This window comes from Prosopis cineraria, unplaced genomic scaffold (genome assembly GCF_029017545.1).
Source record: "Prosopis cineraria cultivar Desert tree isolate PC_DT_omini unplaced genomic scaffold, ASM2901754v1 PC11, whole genome shotgun sequence".
Taxonomy (NCBI): domain Eukaryota; kingdom Viridiplantae; phylum Streptophyta; class Magnoliopsida; order Fabales; family Fabaceae; genus Prosopis; species Prosopis cineraria.
Window position 1 is genome coordinate 7,035,462 of NW_026555342.1, and position 19,640 is coordinate 7,055,101.

The 19,640-nt window shown below is 32.6% G+C and overlaps 2 protein-coding genes across 3 annotated transcripts; one reads left to right on the forward strand and one right to left on the reverse strand.

Moving 5' to 3' along the window:
* The first annotated feature begins 310 nt into the window (after window positions 1-310).
* On the forward strand, window positions 311-1,149 carry LOC129287149 (uncharacterized). The gene has a single exon (XM_054923315.1). It carries the CDS (start codon window positions 513-515, stop codon window positions 996-998), a length of 486 nt encoding a protein of 161 aa, XP_054779290.1. The 5' UTR covers window positions 311-512; the 3' UTR covers window positions 999-1,149.
* Window positions 1,150-2,371: 1,222 nt separating this feature from the next.
* On the reverse strand, window positions 2,372-8,996 carry LOC129287263 (probable ADP-ribosylation factor GTPase-activating protein AGD13). Of its 2 annotated transcripts, none has more exons than XM_054923466.1 (9): window positions 8,841-8,996; window positions 7,985-8,067; window positions 7,401-7,482; window positions 7,201-7,276; window positions 5,134-5,297; window positions 3,569-3,698; window positions 3,183-3,299; window positions 2,957-3,052; window positions 2,372-2,855 (listed from the first exon to the last, which is right to left on the reverse strand). In XM_054923466.1, exons 2-9 carry the CDS (start codon window positions 8,019-8,021, stop codon window positions 2,574-2,576), a joined length of 984 nt encoding a protein of 327 aa, XP_054779441.1. In that variant the 5' UTR covers window positions 8,022-8,067; window positions 8,841-8,996; the 3' UTR covers window positions 2,372-2,573. The 2 variants fall into 2 exon arrangements, with proteins under 2 accessions (XP_054779441.1, XP_054779442.1); XM_054923467.1 differs by lacking the exon at window positions 8,841-8,996 and adding an exon at window positions 8,330-8,402.
* Between the last annotated feature and the right edge of the window lie 10,644 nt (window positions 8,997-19,640).

The following is a 19,640-nucleotide window of genomic DNA, read 5'->3' on the forward strand; positions in this document are numbered from 1 at the left end:
ATATAATAAGGAGCCTCAGCTCAAATCTTATTTTTCCCTAATACTTCTTTATTTTTCGTCATTTCACTAAAAAAATTTCCTTGTTACTTACTGCATTAAAATAACCAAGATTCAAATATCTCGGGGTATCTTGATTTACTTAGTTTGAGGGAATTTGCCAACGTGGACAAAAGTCAGAGATTACTTTGATACTTTAAGATTGTTTGGAATCAGTTTTAAATTTAGACAAAGCAAAGGATAAAAACTCTAAATTCTAAAATAACTTTTTCTTTTTCTTTCTTTTTTCTTTTTTGAAAAAAAAGAGCTTAAAAGAGCGAAAGCATGGCGAATGGGGAAAAGACGAAGAACAAACGCGAAAGATGAGAAGCACGACAACCCCGCGGTTCGTCTTTCGAGGAAAGCTTAGAGGAATCTCAACCTGAAACGACGCCGCATTCATCGCCACCTTCCTTGTTTATCTTCTCTCCCAGGCTTTCCTGCTCTGCCACCACCCATACGCAAGCAAGCAGAGCATGATTTTGCATCGAGAGATCCACTTCTTCATGGCGTCACTCCCGGGATTCGCCACTGCCGTCATCATCGGGCTCATGTTCGCCGGAGAATCGATTGGGAAGGATCTCCGGCCATCAGAACACGGCCTTGAGTTCCAGAATTCGCCATCGGCATGGTTGAATTATTCATCGGAGATGAGATCGTTCTTCAATTCCTCGCAGGCATCCAATTCCTCGGATATTATGACGATGCCGAAGCCCACGAATTCCAGCGATTCGTCTCGGTCGTCCTGGTGGAGCAACACCGACGGCGGCGAGAGGAACCATGTGAGGAATGCTTTAGTGGTAGCCAGCTTGGTGTGTGGAGTGACAGGTGTCATTCTATTAGTGGCTACGGGTTTGCTTTTTCTCTCAAAGCACCGAAAGCATAAACATGAAGTAAACGAGTCATGCAGTGACAAAGACAACGACAAGTTACAGTTAGCGGTGAGGACTGTGGACCCTTGAATTTGTTTTTGTTTTACTCTTGCAATTTCCCTTTACTTTGGATGTAGCAATTCCACATTGCAAAGAGTAACAGTGTTTTTCCCCCCGGGCTAAAGAGCAGTAATAGTGTAAAATTAACTACGCGTTATTAAATATCATTATTGAAAGATTCTTCAATGTTATTAAAAAAAAAAATCTTCAATGTTGCATTTTTTTTTTGTCGATGAATTAAATTAATTTACCGTGGCACTTGTCTGTACAGTGTTTAATTATACTTGTATCCCTAATTTTTACCTAACATGCATCCACAATGTGGTGTATGGTCCCTGCTGGGAGTTTGATGTCTCTTGCCATATTTTAATATTACACTAGTTTATTATTAATTTAAACTTTTTAGAATACTTGAAGGGCAAAACTTCAGCCAAAAAGCGAAAGAAAGGCAAGACTTAGCTATTTAACTTTTTATATTTGATATGCTTTTGATTTGATTAAAATCAAAACAAGCGAATTTTAATATCTTGATAATATTATTTAGAGAAAATATAATTATTGATTTTTATAGTTTTATCAAATTTTATTTTTAATCCTTATAGTTTTTTTTTTTTCAGAATTTTCAATCTTTATAAGGATAGAAAATACTAAAACTATAAGAATTTAAGTAACAAATGTCATTTAATCTTATTTAAATTATAAAGATTGAAAATACTAAAAAAAATATAAAAACTGAAAGTAAAAATTGATGAGATTATTGAGACTAATGATTTTATTTTCTTTATTAATTATAAAAGTTTGTTGTAGAATAAATAATATATAGATAACCCACGTGACTTAATTTAATTGAACGCTAAGTATATAAGTTTTTTTTAATTTTGAATCCTTGCAAGAAATGGCTAGTTATTATTAAAAACATTAAATGTTTGCTTTGTTCTAATGAAAATTTCAAAATTCTAATGACAGTATTATAAGAAAATATATAATTAAATCCAATCTTATATCCTTGTTATCATTGAATTCTTCAATCTAAAACTGACAAATGTGCATTTGTTTAATAATAAAGTAACAAATATATGTTTTAATTGAAGAACCACGCAATTATTTAAAGTTATTATATTTTGTGGAATTGTAATATTTTAATGTAATTAGACAATTAAATGAAAATATATGAAATATTATGCATTCAACATCTTATTCATGAAGGACCCCATACATAAATTATTCATATTCTTCAGTTTAAAAAAGAACTACACGTTGCTCTCAAACATCTTGGGAAGATATTATTTGCAGTTGACAGAGCACCAGAGCCTGCTCCTTATTCTTAAAAAAAGGGGGGGGGGGGGGGGGAACTTATGTATCGGCCAAATAAATTGTTCATCAACTAGCTAATGCATAAAAAATTAGAAAAGGGCTTGGTAGCCACAATGGACATAAACAATTTAAGGGTATGTACACAGTGAAGTGTAATCCGGACAAGGTTTTACAAAGTATCGTTTTACAAGTATCAATAATTCATACACAAGTAATATGCCATAATGAGGGGGAAAAAATGCACCCAAGCTTAATTAAATAATTCAACAATAACAACTAACATTTATGTACCTATTGATCAAGAGGCATCCATTCAAGTTCTAGATCTAGTTCTCCAGATTCAACATTCTGGAGCTTGAGAGCCATTTTCTGTAAAATCTTTCCATCAACTATATTGACTAAGCTATCCTCTATAAGAGCATTGTCATCAGATTTAAGCCATTTTCCAATCTGCATATCGCCAAACATTTCTGCATTTCCAAATGCCATTGCTGACGTTATCATAGGTTGGAGATCAATTTCTGCCTCTCCCATTATATCATCCGCCGAAAATGTGTCATGGTCATATACTTGCTGTGATGCAGTCAGTTGATGAGATAAATCCACAAATCAGAAAAATCACTTGAAGCAGAAAAGCTACTCCTATTATTCACCAAGTACAAATTAAAACTTACCAACTTTAATGATCCATATTCCTGGGGAACAGATAGCATAAGTTCCTCATTCCAGACTGGGTTCAAGTTACTATTCACTACTGTTGTCTGAACTGTCTGAAGGCAAATATCACCGAAATCATTTTCAGAGGGAGATTATATCCTTTAGCTATATATAAAGGATAAGGGATAGAGAGAAATAGGTTTTAAAGCTATCATTGCAAGAACAAATGCTGAAAAGAAGAACCTGGTTGCCAAGTTTTAAGACGACATATGGATCGCTAGACATCATATCTCGAATAGCTAAATTTGTGCCTTTAACCACTTTCACCTTCAGCAACCCAATAAATTCTACCATTCCTTCCTGTTATCACTTTCAACATCAGAAAAAATCCAAGAAAATCACTCATGATACTACTGCATAGACATTGTTACCAAAGAGTAAAGTTGGCTGCATAATCTTACCTCATCTACTTCCAAAAATAAATACTTTCACAATATGCGGCAGACAAACAAATTTGATGTTTCAAAGGCTTTCACGATCTAGTTTCTATCAAATCTACCTTTATCCCCCCCCCTTTTGGCCAACTACAAGTAGAGAATCAATGGAAGCAATTTATTGAAAACAATCACCGATTTCTGCGGACCACTAGTGCTTCGGAAACTATCCATAAGTTTGTTGGAAGAATTTGACTCCTGAGAGCTTTTTCCAGATGCAATGCGTAAACCTGGTTTCAAAAAGTCTTGAAGCTCATACTTGGATCTGCAGTCAAAATTGACACAAGTTGCGTGAGCCATGACCTAACTGGTACAATAGTGCCACTATGCAGAGACCCAAGTCCTAACTATCACACTTGGCAGTTCATACGTACCCAAGAACAATAGAACAGACAACAACAACAAGCCTTTATCCCATTAGGTGGGGTCGGCTACATAGATTGCAAGACACTATTGTACTCTATCATTTATCAAGCTTTTAGGAATATTATTAATTAAGAAATCGCGTTTAATAACTTTCAAGAATGTTCTCTTAAGCCTTCCTCTACCCCTCTTAATCGGACTCAAAGTTATATGTTCCACTCTTCTCACTGGTGCCTCCCTTGGTCTTCTTTGTACATGCCCAAACCATCTCGACCGATTTTCTACCATTTTTTCCTCAATAGGTGCAACCCTCACTTTTTCGCGTACGTGCTCATTTCGAATTTTATCTTTACGTGTATGTCCGCACATCCATCGTAACATTCTCATATCTGCGACTCCAACTTTATGCTCTTGCTATCCTGTTAGAGCCCAACATTCACTACTATAAAACATTGCCGGTCTGATAGCAATGCGATAAAACTTTCCTTTAAGTGTATTAGGCACCTTACGGTCGCAAATAACTCCTTTAGCTAGGTAAAACTACTCATACGTACCCAAGAACAATAGAACAGACCGTGAGTGAAATATATAACTAGGTAAAATGAAAGGAGGAGGAAGGAAATTTCATAACAACTATGCTGACAGTGGCAGGGGCAAAAAAATATATCGCTTTTTATTATGGACCTAAAATATCAGATGCAAGAGGCAAGAGTTTGGAGGTAAAAATTAGAGAACAATACATACCATAAGTGTCAAAGTTTATGTATTTGAAATGAATATGACAAAGTGACGGTAAAATTGATGTCAATGTTATACATAGAATATAAGTTGAGTGGTTAAAATGGAGAAAGGCATCAAGAGTCACTTGTAAGCATAGTGCCTACCAAATTTAAAGGAAGTTAAACCAAACTACTATAAGACAAGCAATGTCATATGTCAGTGAATATTGGGTATTGAAGAGGTAAGGGCAAAAAATAGGGTTAATAAAGATGAGAATCTTAAAATGGATGTTTGATCACACAAGATAAGATAAAATCCAGATTAATTTATATACAAGGAAAACTTGATGTGACCCCCAATCGAGAAAAAAATAGTAGAAAATCAATTAAGGTCATTTGGACTTGAGTAAAAAGGCTGTTAGAGGCACCAATGAGAAGAGTTGATTATATTGTCTTTAACCCTCACTTATATGTGGCTTTGCCACTAAAGAATGGCCTACATAATTACATACCTCATGGTGATCAATGAAATAATAGATTCGCAAAAAGAAGCAAACAATACTCTGATCAAGGCATGCGTGGTACAATTCATTAAAAAGGGGGGAAAGCACAACTAACCGGATGAAATTTGCACGCTGTTCATGACTGGCATCTGGTGTTGGCTTACTATATCCTTCCGGAACATGAGCCTCATAAATTTTATTAGCACAAGCATTTCCTCCAACTTCAATCATTGCATCTACTTCATCATCTGACCATTCATCCAATGTCACAGACAAAACCTGAAAATAAAATATAACGTTGTCCGGAGGGTTTAATGCTTGTGTAGAAGAAATGATTGTGTTCAGCACTTAATTGTCTTGGCACTAGGCAAGCATATCTAATTGAAAACAAATAAGGTGAAAAAGGAAAAAACAGAGATAACATATATATTGAGAAACTGGAAGAAAAGAAAGGGTCAAATCCAAATGTTATTGGTTATTGAAACATTCAATTATGGTGTACTTACTGCTTGACTACTCAAAGTCCAAATAGTTCATATTTTAATCATATAAAACAGTACACACATTTCATAGTCTTCAAAATTAGTTCAGCATAAGAAAACTTCAAATAAATACTATGGCAGAAAAACAGTAAATTTGAAGCATGTTGTCTGTTAAGAGACATTAAGAACAGAAGGTTAAGAAAAGAGTTTCCCTGATGGGAGGTATTATGAATTCAGACAAAATATTGTAATAAAGCATATATACTAGTAGTGCATTTTTGTGCTTATCGTGCCACTGTAAAATTGAGGTTGAGGGCCCAGAATAATACACATGGTCATCAAGATTTTCAGCAGCATTGTACTTTATCTGCCCCCCCCCCTCCCTCTCCCCCAAACTGACGCTTCCTTCATTTTGCCAACATGGTATCAAAGCTTAAGTGGCACCCCCCCCCCAAAAAAAATCCAAATCCCAGCTTCTACAAAAGGAAAAGGGAATCTCTTGACTTGAGTGTTCCTTGTGTTTGATCATTCACATTGATTTGCCATTCTTTCATGGGATTCAAATATGTGGAAGTATTGCATTTTGCTATATAGCTCTTGATGTTGTGTTCTATGTTTTAGTGTTGGTTAGCTGCTTTATTTGTAATTGAGGTTACAGTTAGAAGTCGTAGTGGTTGTTGAGATTCTCATCGTTGCATCCTTGTAGCAGGCATTAGTTGGAGAAGGTTGGAGGGTCTAATCATGGGAAGTAGATAAGAGACTTCAGGTGGCTATTTCATTGGGTTAGATAATTTGGCCAATGAGAGTTGTTCAAGGGAAGCAGTTAGAAGAATGAGAGTTATTAGTTCGTTTAGGACACTGGCAAAGAAAGTGATAGTTGCTTAAGATCCCAATGGTTGACACATTTCACCTAGATTGGTTATATTTCTTTGCTATTTGTTGCAAGTCGAAAGTTTTGGGAGCTTCAACTTAAAAAGGAGTGTGAGGAAGCATTAAGAATAAAGGACGTCTTGTAGGTTAAGAAAATAGTTCCTTGCAGTGCGCCTGAGTAAAGAGTATATGTGTCAGCTAAATACACTAATATTGAGTCTTTTTCTTTTCCCAAGAAAAAAGGTTTGTTTCGCCCCTCTTTTCTCCCTAATTTTTGCACGCCTTATTTTCTCAAAATCAGCAATGCCTGATAAAGAATCCGGACATACAGCCATATAAATAGACATAGTTAACGAGAAGAGATATGAGGAGAGATGCCTTGCCTGTGATGATTTCAGTTAATTCATTGTTTCTCATTGCCAACTGTCCTATTCATCTAAGAAGAAACTAAAACTGTGCATCAAATTGATCTACTAAATTTCAAACAGACAAACAAAACAGGCCAAGTGTAGAATCATTCTATCATAGATTTGAAAGAAATCCTTATCCAAATATTTCCTTTTCACCTTTACCAGTTGAGAGTATTTCTGATTTTTTGTGAGATATCAGAAAATGCCAATTTGGGATCTAAGAGTAAAGCATGCCCAGAGTCCCACAAGTATCGTAATAGAAGTTACATACACACACAGCTTTGACACCATGACATCAGAGTAGCCTCTATGGCTTAATGAGAACCAAAGAAAATCTCCAAATGTGCCCACCCTTAATAATTTTCCCCTGAGTTAATGACAATCACCTCAACAACAACCAGACAATCTAGGAATGGTTACCTTTGATACATGAGTACCAAGGCTTCTGTGCACACCGCAACATTTTAAGCAAATAAAAACTCCAATATTAGCTGACCTGAAAATGAAGTTAGAATATACTCATAACGATATACAATTTGACTTTGAGCATGATTTTGAGTAAGGTAATGTCTACTAACAAAACCCAAATTTTTTTTGCGTGTAAAGGTGGCAACACTTACGCCCACTTGGGATCTGGAGCATTACAATCAGCACAAAAACGATTGTCTTTTTGAAGCAATAGGTCTCTCAGTCTTCTTTTACCTGTAAAAAAAGCTACCAATAACTACTCAACTTCACAAGAAAATCAAATGAGAATAGCTTTTAGGAGTTCCACATATTTCTATACCATTCATGCTCTTTAGGATCCTAAACTAATTTGCTATTTCAAGCTCCTTAACAGCCAAAGTATTTTCCAATAACCATACAGACAAAAGATAAAACTCCTTAAAAATTTACATGCACCTAAAGGATAAAACAAGCTCAGAAATCTACAAGTGAAGAAACCAGAAAAAAAAAAGGAAGCTTCTCCCCGCCTCAAACTTCCCCTCAAGGAGGGGTGAAAAAACTTTTTCAACACATAAACCATCACAGAAACTTGAGACCAAGTATATATCAAAAAATGTAATAACATCTTCATCACCAAAAACATATTGTGATCAATAATCCCACTTTGTTGAAGAGCAGAGAAGTTTATGAGAGAAAAGCATATTTTCTCAATTAAAACACCATATTATTTAATTTTATACTAAGTATAAAAGCATACCTGAGGCAGCCCTCCCAACTTCCAGCCGATTATTCATTGCTGTGCTTGAAGCTCACAAGTCGCGACCACCCGAAGTACAGCGTCTGTAATAGTCAGGCATAAACAAGAGTTAAAAACGGAAAAATCAAGCAAAGAAAATCTTATCCTGAATACCAAACAACTGAAACCCCACGTGAAATCCTGAAATAATCAACACTTCTCCAGTACAATAACCATCGAGAATAAAAAGGAACATTTTTTAAATAGAAAAAGGCGGAGGCATGGTTTACAACTTATCTGTACTTACTACTCAGGTAAGAGAGAGAGAAGTATGAAATGGAATGAGAGAGATTCCGTCTGACTTACCAAATAGGAATCATAGAAAGTAGCAAGTTAGTTTTGAATCCTTCACAGAAATTTAAGTGGGGGAGAGGTTTTATTCCAAATAAACAAGATAAGACGGAAAGGCAAAAACGATATTAACTGTATTCCAGGAAACACCAGCTTTTTACTTTCTCCATTTTCATTTTCCAAATAACACAATCCCAAGATAACCAAAATGTAAATGTTGCCCAAGTCGTACAATTTTTTCTTCAGTAACCAAAAATCTAATTTGGGATTATTTAGCTATGGAAGGATTGAAAAAACAATATGTTTAGTAGCTGAAAATATATGTATTTTGTCAAACTTCGAGAAATGCTGGATTTCGAGGTAGTAATCGAATTCCGTCAAGGAGAAAACCAATCATGGGTTGGGTTTACATGGCATGAATCTCACAAGAAACAAATCAACGAAGAAACAAAGACATTGAGAAGAAAATTGTGACTGCGAATGCATGTGAGATTAGAATGATAAAAAGAAAGGAGAAATGAATTACCAGTGAATCAAGAACGGGCTGGAAATCTCCAGAGTTGGACAGAGGAAAGATGCGAGGGAGCGATCCCGGAAGCCTTCCGATGCATAATAGGAATCGAGGAAAAGTGAAAACTAATATGATTATTAATTTTTTATTTGTTAATTTTTTATTCTGTGATTTATTTTGAGTATAACTATGCCAACCTGTTTGGTGATACAGTTGAAATTATTTGTTTTTCGCTTGGTAACGGTTAAACGCTACAGAATTTGTTCACCCCATGCAACCGCACATGTTAGAAAATCTAGTTTAAGTAAATCCACCCTCTCATCTTTATGTTCCTTTCAGGTACTCCAAGATCATGACATTCAACTGTTAGATGAAAACGGACCAAAAAACCTGTTGGAATTACCAATAACCCCTTGAAAATGTTTGGAAAAATTATTAATGCGCGTTTAAATAGTGTCTTAAGTTAATAATTGCCACCGCACAGGAAAATACATTGTCAATACAAGAAAAAGAAAAGAAAAGAAAATAACAATGTCTACGTTCAATTTTGGCATGCTCTGTTTATGTGATGTAAATGTGATTACTACAAATAAATTGTTCACGATTTTAAGTTTAATTGGCCTCTCATTTCAAATTGTGTGTAATTTGAGATGATAGTATCTTATATTAAGGATTAAAGATTTTTTTGAAAAAGTGTCTCATATATTGTGGTCAAACTTTGAATTAACTTTTTAAATTTATCATTGTTACATCTATATCTTACAAAATCATGTTAATTAGTTCATAAACTCAAATTAAATACGAATTTAGTTAAACTTACATTTTGATTCTTCAAATTTATCGTTTTTATGTTTTTAGTTTACAAAATTATATTGACTTACTCGTAAACTTGTACTAAGTGCAAACTCAATTAAACTTATTAAATTCATTGATTTCTTACTAAGCTAGGTGAGTTTGGTATATAATGTGTAGAATTCAATTCATAAAAAAGGTAAGAGCCAGTTCAAACAAAAATAAAACTCAAAAAGTAAAAATTAATATTAATAAAAAAAGAAAAATAAGAAATACCAAAATAAGTTTTCTTATTTTAAAATTTTTATATTGAGTATGATAATTTATCAATGTTAATGAATTTAATTTCAATAATTTATATTTGCAATATATTTAAATGAAATTATGATTATATATCATTTATTTTTTTATCAACAATGATTATATTTTATATTCTAATTATATAATCATATATCTTTAATACCTATTTATTTTATATTTTATGAGCTTACAATCTGAATTTACAATTAAAATTTACATCCACATTATAAATTTACTTAAATTTGTAAGTTTGACAATATTAGTTTCATAGTAAGAATAAGAGAGAGAATTATTTATTGAAGAGAGAGTTTAATGATTTGATGGGGCTAAGGGTAATCTTGCCTTTTGCCTTTTGACTGCATAACGCAACACTACTACCACATTATAAGTTTGAGGGAGAAGGATGGGAGGGGATGCAAGGGAGTATATTAATGTTATCATATTTAGTTTTATTGGAGAGGAAGCAGGAAGTTTTTAATGATCATTTATTTAGTTCAAAAGAAAAAAAGGAGGCAAGGTAATAAATAATTTACTATTATACCCTCATATGAATTTTTTTTTTAACTTTCTCATATAAATCAATTTTACATCTAAAGACTAAACTCAAATTGCACAATTTCTAAAAAAAAATAACTATAATATTAACATATTGTTCATATGAGTATTTAAAAAATACAAGATTTTATTCCCAAAAAAATGTATATACAGACAACTAAATATTCATTTGCCATTTATTTTTTTCCTTTTAGTACATATCAACTAAATAATTTTGCTATTATACTGTGCAGATAAGGACAAACTAGCAACATCATTTTGTTATCAATTCAAGAAAATTCAATAAATATTGTTCTTTGGTAATGTCATGTGAGCAAGGCTTCATAGCAACAAAAAAAAAAAAAAACAGAGAGGTGATAATAGCAAGAGGAGTAGGGGGAAATGATGAAAAGCTTAGCATAAAAAAAGAAATGTCTCAAATCAGATCCATGAGAGAAATTAGATCCGTAGACAAGAGTGACAAAAATGCAATAATAGGATGAGAATGCTCTTAATCATAAATTTTGACTCCCCTCCAACAAATCCCAATTTAAAGGGAACCAAAGTTAGAGATTTTTCCTCCCATTGAAAATTTTTTAATTGAATGAGGGGAGGGAAGCTATTTCCCTTCCTCCCATCTAAAACCTCTCAACCAAATATAATTTTAAACTACTATTTAATAGCAAAAGGATGAGGGTGATCTGCTCAGAGAAAAGGATGAAAATTTGAGATGTGATAGTAGTGTTGCATTATGTAGATTATTCATTGTCAAGAAGTTTGAGAATATTCACGTAAGAAGATTGATTTTTGTAGAGAGAATATCCATGAGAGATGCATGGGTGAGGTGAAAACAAACAACCCTACCTTCTCCAACTCCATCTCTCCCAATTTTTTGGAAAAAATATCATTCAAGAATCATGTTAGTAATTTAATATCAAATAAAAATCAAGAAATTGGAAATATCGTATTGCAAAGTTAGGAACTTTGAAAATAATTTTATATAAGAAAAGACTATAATATTCCTATTTTTCTTTAAAAAATCTTCCAAGTAGTGAATAGTTTCTTATTAAATACGAATAAATACTTGTTAACTAACGAACAACTGTTTATTAAAACATGATTTATATTAATCCTTTCCCACAACTAAATTCTTTCAAATTCTTAAATTTATTAATTAGTGAATGATTTCTTGTTAAATTTAAATGGATATTTAGTAATTAATGAATGGTTACTTGTTGAAATATGATCTACACTTAGCCCCTTCCATAATCAAGTTCTTTTAGATTATTGAATTTATCAATTAGTAAATGACTTTTTCTTAAATACTAATGAGTACTTGTAAATTAATAAATGATTACTTGTTGGAACATGATCTACAACTATCTCTTTTCACAATCAAGTTATTTCATATTCTTAAATTTGTTAATTAGTAAATGGCTTTTTTTTTAAATACAAGTAAGTGCTTGTTAATTCACGAATAACTACTTATCAATTAAAAAAAGATTTGACAAAAAAAATAGAAATGTAGGAATATTATAGTATTTTCTCATATAAAATTATTTTCAAATCGGTTCCTAATCTTGCAATTGTATTTTGAAATTTTTTTATCATTAATTGATATTAAATACCCTAAGTAATTCTTGAGTAATATTTTTCCATTTTTTAACTTTTTGTAAGAGTAAGTGTTTTTTATTGAAAATAATTATATTTAAAACATGATAAAATATTAAATATAAATAAATTTCTCAATAGGAATTCAATTCATAGTTCAGCATGTTATGGATTAGTGCCCCCATCTACTAGAGTCAATCTCATCAAGAACTTTTTAGTGTTTTGCGTCTCAAAATCTCATCAATAATTTTTTTATTCAATAAGATGAAATTAAGTGAGTGACATGTGCCAATTCAGTTTTATGTAATACTCCTTCGATCATCTTTATAAATCATTTCTACCAATTAATATCAATGCAAATAAAGTATAAAAAATAAGAGTGTGTAGAATTTCAAATATATCCCTATAAAACAAATCAAAAAAGTGATGGCATGTTACTTTTTTTCTCTCATGAAAAGGTAATTTTGAAAATAACTTTTAAATATTATTTAAAAAGTTACACCATGACTTATAAATGAGACTGAATAAGTTTTATAAAATGTGTCTTATAAATAAAATTAGAGAGAGTACTAATAAAAAAATTCCAGATAAAAATATGGTGGGGCGTAATAAAAAAAAAGTTTCTATCTGAAAATGTAAAAAATATAAACAGTTTAAAATCCAATATTTTTATTCCAGTACCCTGAGAACCTTTGGATGGCACCACATCTTAGAATAAATTATTTCCAAACCGTCAGTCAATCAACTTAAGTGCCCCTCAATAACAACTATGTCGCCGAACATGGTTAGGCCCACTGGTGTCTTCTTGGGGAATGATGAAGTGCATTGGGCTCAGCCCATTAACAACTATGTTGAGACATTCCAATAACAATTAGCATCTTGAGTCCATTGGAATCTAACAATCGAAATCTATCTTCTAAACAAATATTCACCCTTTTTTCAATTATCTCCTCATAAAATTTAATAATTATGAATACTCATTTAATATAGGCTTAACACGCGTCCTTTGGATGGATTTTATTGAGTTTTAAAAGGGAGTTACACTCTTCACAATTTTAATCTACAGTAATAAAACTTATTGTGTCTATTAATTTGTTGCGAGAAGTATAAAGAAATTGGACTTTTTTCTGCGAACTCGATTCTGTTTTTGCTTTCTGGGTGCTAATGGTAAAGAGTTTTTTGATCCTTTGTGTCAAATATCTGTACACTTTACAATAAATAATTTTATAATACATTGTGTGGAGTTTAAAAATACTTTTTGTAGTTTATAAATAATATAATTTTTTTATAATTTTTTTATTATATAGTAAAGGGTAAATGTATAATCTAGCTACGAATTATTTTTTCAAAAACCACTAAATAAGATGAGTGAATGTAAAATAAATTATTAATTATAAAAAATAGAGCATCTAACACCTTTCATTAATTTCCAACAAACGGCTATTGTCTCCAATTGGAATAAAGAGTTGGCATGCCATGTTCGTCGTCTCATCTTCCACACACTCACTGCACGTTCGCACTCTCATTCTCTCTCTGGCATGCCCTTCACACTCTCCTCCATTTCCTTCTCCAGCAAAGCTTGAGCTTGCAGAAAAGAGATCGGCGAGGGTGATGGGTTCAAGAGATCGATGAGGGCAATGGATTCGAGAGGAGGGCATTGTACCACTCATCAAACATTTCTTCAATCCACTTATCAACAACTTTGTTCCGAGCATGAGCTTAAGGTACGAGTGGAGGGTATTCTACAAACAGTCATGAGAGGGTTGCAAGCCATGAAAGATCAGGGCCCCAAGTGTGGCGATATTTCCATTAGATCTCTTTGACTCTTATTCCTCTGTGCAGACCAAGTGTTTCTCTCGCGCCTTTCAATTCTCCCACCGCCTTGAATGCTTCCAATTCCGATAAGCCTAAGCAAGTCAAAGAGTCTCTCATAACCATCATGTACTTGAGTTGCTGGGGTCCTAATTGATTCATTCTTCATCATCTTCATCCTCCTGGATCCGATCAAGCCCCTTTTCTTTTTGGCTTTTGTAAGATAGATAAAGCTTGTGTGTGTATCACAGTAATCAAGGGGGGATAATTAAGATGAGAGTGTGACATTATGTTATTAGTTTGTCGAGTGATTTCAACACTAATGGCACGGAAAATACCATAGACTGGATGGATTGTTTCATTTTTGCAACATCATTCTGTTTTTTTTAAATGGTTTTACAAGGCACGATGTAGAGGGACAATAAAACTTCAATCTTCAAGTTTATTTGTGATATTGGTTAGATCACTTATATTTGAATATATTCACAGTGGAAAAAAGCAAGGAAGTGAGCATAATAGTGAATTATAAGATGGCTAGGGAAAAAATGTGAACGATGGTGGTAGAGTGAGAACCTAGAACTTGGAGAACAATTTTTGAAAGGTCAAATGCATATGGGTCCCACGATAACAGACGTCAGCAAATATTGACAATAAGTGCTCGGTGCATTGATTTAATTAGTTGTTGATTTATTTTACAACATCTTACGTTATAGATTATCTAGTGATTTTTAAAAATTGATTTGTAACTAAATTTATACTTTTATTTTATATTAAAAATTAAATCTAAAGATGCATATATATAATAGAGGGATAAGATGAGACAACTGTACCGGTTTTCAGGAGTATTTATTGGTTGAAGATTCTATCTACATTCTTTCTCCCATTCAAAATATAATCATTTTTTCTCAACTAATCTTGATTTAAAATATATGCAACCTTCTACATGTAAAAAACAATTCTCATTTTACCCCTTATATTTATTAACATATGTTGTTATGTAAATGTATCACTTATTCATCAAGGAGTGCATTGATAATTGAAATTAGAGGAAAAAAGAAAAGATAATATATATATTTTTACGAAAATGAATTTTTTTTATATATAAATTTTTCTTAAAAATTATTTATTTATTTTCAAATAAAGAGGCAAGCCCGAGGCTTGAGAAGTTTAAAACAAAATATGAAAACGCCGAAATATAATTTAGTCTATCATCATGCAAGCACGTGACAAATGGTTGGGATATCAATGATAAAATTTATTGTGCGCCTATATCTATGGCTTCTTCTTGCAATAAGATTTGCACAACAAAGGGTTTCACGATACGCATGTTGAACTTCAACCTCCATTGATCCATACATGAGATCCCTTATGATTTCCTCTTTTTAAGGATGGTCAATCACATAATCATGAAGAAGCATATTGGTGGCTTCTAAAGAGTCAAAGTATAAATGAATTCTAGAGAATTTTAATCGTTGGCACACCTCCAATCTAGTTTTGGCGAGAATCGAGCCTTTGGCATACCAGATTGCATTACCTTCACATCTATCTGGTTTACAAGATGTGCTTCATATCTCTCAACTCAATAAGTACCAACCTAATCCGTCGCACATAATTGAGCTAAAGGAGGTGGAGTTATGGAAGAATTTGACTTGTCGGAGAGAATAGTTGATAAGAAAGAAAAGCAGTTAAGGAACAAAACAATTCACTTAGTCAAGGTGATATGAAAGGGAATGATTCCTAGAGATGCTACTGTTGAAAATTGTGCCCTAGGGTCAATTATTGTATTATGTACATTGTTATTCAATGAATTTCTTTTTTTGTTATTATATCAATTGCACCTTTACTATAATAACTGTATCCTTGGATAAACTATAGTAATTGTCCTAAATATTCCTAGTGGTCATCTTTGAGGGATCATAGATGAAACAATACTAGAATAATTTTGATTAATTATAAATATACAAATCAAAGTCATAAGCACTTAAAAAAGTACAAGGTGCTGGACCGACTCGCTGTGAGAAAATTGCATGGTACAAGTCATAAGCTTATCTCATATGTAATCATATCACTAAGCCTTTTGATCTGAGATCATTATGAATTTCTACATGATAACCATTGAACTTTGACCTAGTCAAAAATTACCTTTGATCGAGTGATCATAAAGGCTATGATTGAGTTTAGTGATTTTCATGTAGAGGAATATGAGTGGTAAGATGAAATTTGTTCCTTAGATTAAGTGAGAGATATTACTGGGTCCCTTAATGAGTAATATCGAGAAAATGTATGACCATACTACAATAGAAAGGGTTTTTTCATTGCTACAATCAATCCACTCAGAGATTGAGAAAGTAATGGTCAGGTAAAAGAGAATGACAATTTCATGTCTCATACTTAATTGAAATATCACGTGACAAAAGGGATGTAATACGGTTACATGATAGGTTGCATCAAATCATCGATCCCATATGAATTGGGTAGTTGTAATGTCTTGCTAAAAGCCACTTGTGACTTGTGGGCTAATAGCATAATTAGTTTATTGCCAACTTCATATGGGCCTACAGGGTCGCACACAAGAACAACCCAACTCGAAGTATAATGTCCAAATTCAATGAACCTGATATATTTAGATTTAATGAATGTAATATAAGGTGGATGAATTATATATATATATATATGAATATTTATTTCATAAATATATATATATATATATATTTATATGAAATATAAAATTCAAAACTTAATTATATATATATTTTGAAATATATATATTTACATGTGTGTGTGTATCTGATATATATGTATGTATGTATGTATGTGTATGTATATGTATATGATATATAAAATTAAATACATATAATATATACATATATATATATTTCAAATATACATTTGTATATATATTCGTATATATAAAATATAATATGTATATATTATATTATGTTATGTTATGTTATGTTAGTTTTAAATTTAATTTTATATGATAGATTAAATTTAATAACTAGTATGATACGAAAGAATATCAGCTCAGTTTTATAGTTTGAATTTATAAGATAAATTAAAATTAGATATGATATTATAGATTTTATTTATGAGATAAATTTAATCTAAATTTTGGTTGTCTCTTCAAAAGGAAGGCAAAAACCTTAATCTATGTATAATAGATACAAGGGGACGTGCTAAATGAAGAGAGTTAGAAAAGTTCTAATGACAAAACACGTTGAAAGCCATGAAACATCTGAGAGAAAGGAAACCCAATGTTTAAAGAAGAACGAATGCTGGGAGCGTTAGCATGTTGTTCGAGTTAGAGAACTATACTATGGATACCGATAGAGGGAGCAGATCTACGTTATTGACTCCTAAAATCTAGACTCTTGAAGATAACGCATGTGAAGCACAAAAAGAAAAAAAAAGGTAACTCTTCTTTTTACCTTAACTTAAACAATTTTGTTTGGTCCACATTAGGAAAAAAAACTCTATGGATACCGATTGAAGTTGAGCCATTTGGGCAAGAAAGAGGAAGAAAAAGTGAAAAAAAAAACTCTTTGTGCTACATGCTGCAGCGTGTGGGCAATTTATTGTGATGCATAGAGGCAAAATTACGCGCATTAGGCATCTTTTATGCCACGTGCCACGGTGGGAAGCCACGTGCACCGTAGCGCATGGCCAAAAATCAGGTTAATTTAGTTCATGTTTGCGTAAGAAAAATAGAGAAGAGGAAGGAGAAAAACATGAAGAACATGACTTGGCTCTACTAAGGCATGTGCATCAGATCCCATTAGTGATATTTTAAGGCTCTCAAATACTTAAAGTAAGTAATTTATACCCTCATCTTCCTTTCTCTAGCACGTTTATAAAGATTTAAATTAGGGTTTGAGTGGGGAGATTGGTTTTTAGTCCATAAGAGCTATGGGTCTGATTTCAATAGTTAAAATGGGTATAATGGGAGTTGTTTAGTGTATTTAAACCTTACATTGATGATTTTATGTATGGTTAGTTGGGTGGAGTAATTAGTATTTGAAAATTATAATAAATGAGGTTGTTGGATGTGTTTATGGCTTATTAATGGTGGTTTATTGATTTCTTAAAGTTAGTGGGACAATAAAACCTAGTGAAAATATTAGGTATGAATGTATAGTGACTTATGGGATTGATAAAGTATATAAAATATGGAGTTATGTTGTTGGTAAAACTCACAAAAATGGGATAGTAATGATGTCCTTGTATTATGATTGTAGTGTGGTTCAATTTGGCACTATTCGAGCTTAGGAGAAGTTTTGGAAGTCATTAGTGTGAGGGGTAAGCCTTTGACATCTTAAAGGTTTGAAATAACTAGGAAAACTAAGCCTATATAGTTGAATATTAATTGTTTATTTGTTTGAAAATGGTTGATTTGAATCATGATTGATATTTTTAACTATTGATGCAATGTTTGGCAAAGTGATGAACTTGTGAATTGTGGCATAATTTTGAAAATAGAAACCTTTAGTAAGCCATCTCTTTGAAATTAATGATTTGATAAATGGCTAATCATTATGAAATTTTTAAAAATGTGATACTTGGTATGTGGATTAAATTGGGTATGTGAGTATGGATTTGCGAGCTTATGTGATGTGCTTAGTTATTTGAATGCATAAACATGTGAGTTATGCATAGCATGATCAATGGAGGGAGTATAGGGAAAGCAGTAGATGGTTAAATTCACATGGTATTAGCAGTGACCTTTGAAATCAAGAACTTGCCTTGGCATCGACTGTTGGAATCAAGAGGTAGCTCTTATCCCATGGTTGATTCGGGATTGTCCCACTTGTTCTATGAAGGATTCAAACCTAACTAGTTTCCATCAGTTCATGAGGAGGCTATATTAGGGATACGACACCCCATGGTTGTTATTATTAGGAGAAACTGGATTACGCAAGTGAGTGAATTAACCCTAGTTTGGTAACTCTTCACAAGTGGAAGGTTGAATTAGTTCGTAAAAGACGTAGTCACAAATAGCCACTGGTTTCATGTCGGAGGTAACATGAGGATATAAGTTGGCATTTGATCATGTATTTAAATCTAGCCACATGATTGTTATTATTATGGTCTGGTATGTGTTAGAGGTGCATGGTTGGTATTATTACAACTCCATGATGTGTATTGATATTATATGGATATTTTTGTACTTTGGGTTGGTCACTTGGTTGCTAGTACTGCATTGATGTCATCACATGTGTTGTTTTGTGTGTTTTTGCTTATTTGTATCTGTTTTCAATTGATATACAACTGTATAGATTAAGTAAAACTTGGTTACTGAGTGGTTGTACTCACCTCTCAATTCTCAATATTTTCAGGGCCTAACTTATTAGATCTAGTTTTGGGAAAGCGTACTGAGGTGTAGGATTGTAATGAAAATCCTACCTGCATGCCTCTTTACTCTATTTATGTGTATTAATGTTGTAAAATTGCCAACTAGATCACATGTCATTATTTTGTACTACTTGCATTAGTTTTATATCTTACTTGTATATTTTGTGCCCTGAGTTAGTAAGTTTTGGTTATAAACCCTTGGATAAGGCTAAAATATTTGTGCAAGTAGGAAAATGTATAAATTGATTGATTTGAAATGAAAATGATTGTTTTGAGCAAGAAATTTCTCCCCCTCGTGTTTTGTGAAATTTAGGGTGGATTGGTGAAATTGAGATTTATGTGTTTTTGATTGAGTATGGTGTGTTGCACGAGTCTACGGGAGTCCATTGAGTATGGTCAGATGGTCGGTGTAGACTT

Coding starts and splice junctions, on each gene's coding strand:
- LOC129287263 (XM_054923466.1), bottom strand. CDS start 8,021: ATGAATAATCGGCTGGAAGTTGGGAGGGCTGCCTCAG. Junction 7,277..7,400: donor GCTCCAGATCCCAAGTGGGC/GTAAGTGTTGCC, acceptor CTTCATTTTCAG/GTCAGCTAATATTGGAGTTT. Junction 3,699..5,133: donor CAGCGTGCAAATTTCATCCG/GTTAGTTGTGCT, acceptor TTTTGACTGCAG/ATCCAAGTATGAGCTTCAAG.
- LOC129287149 (XM_054923315.1), top strand. CDS start 513: ATGATTTTGCATCGAGAGATCCACTTCTTCATGGCGTCACTCCCGGGA.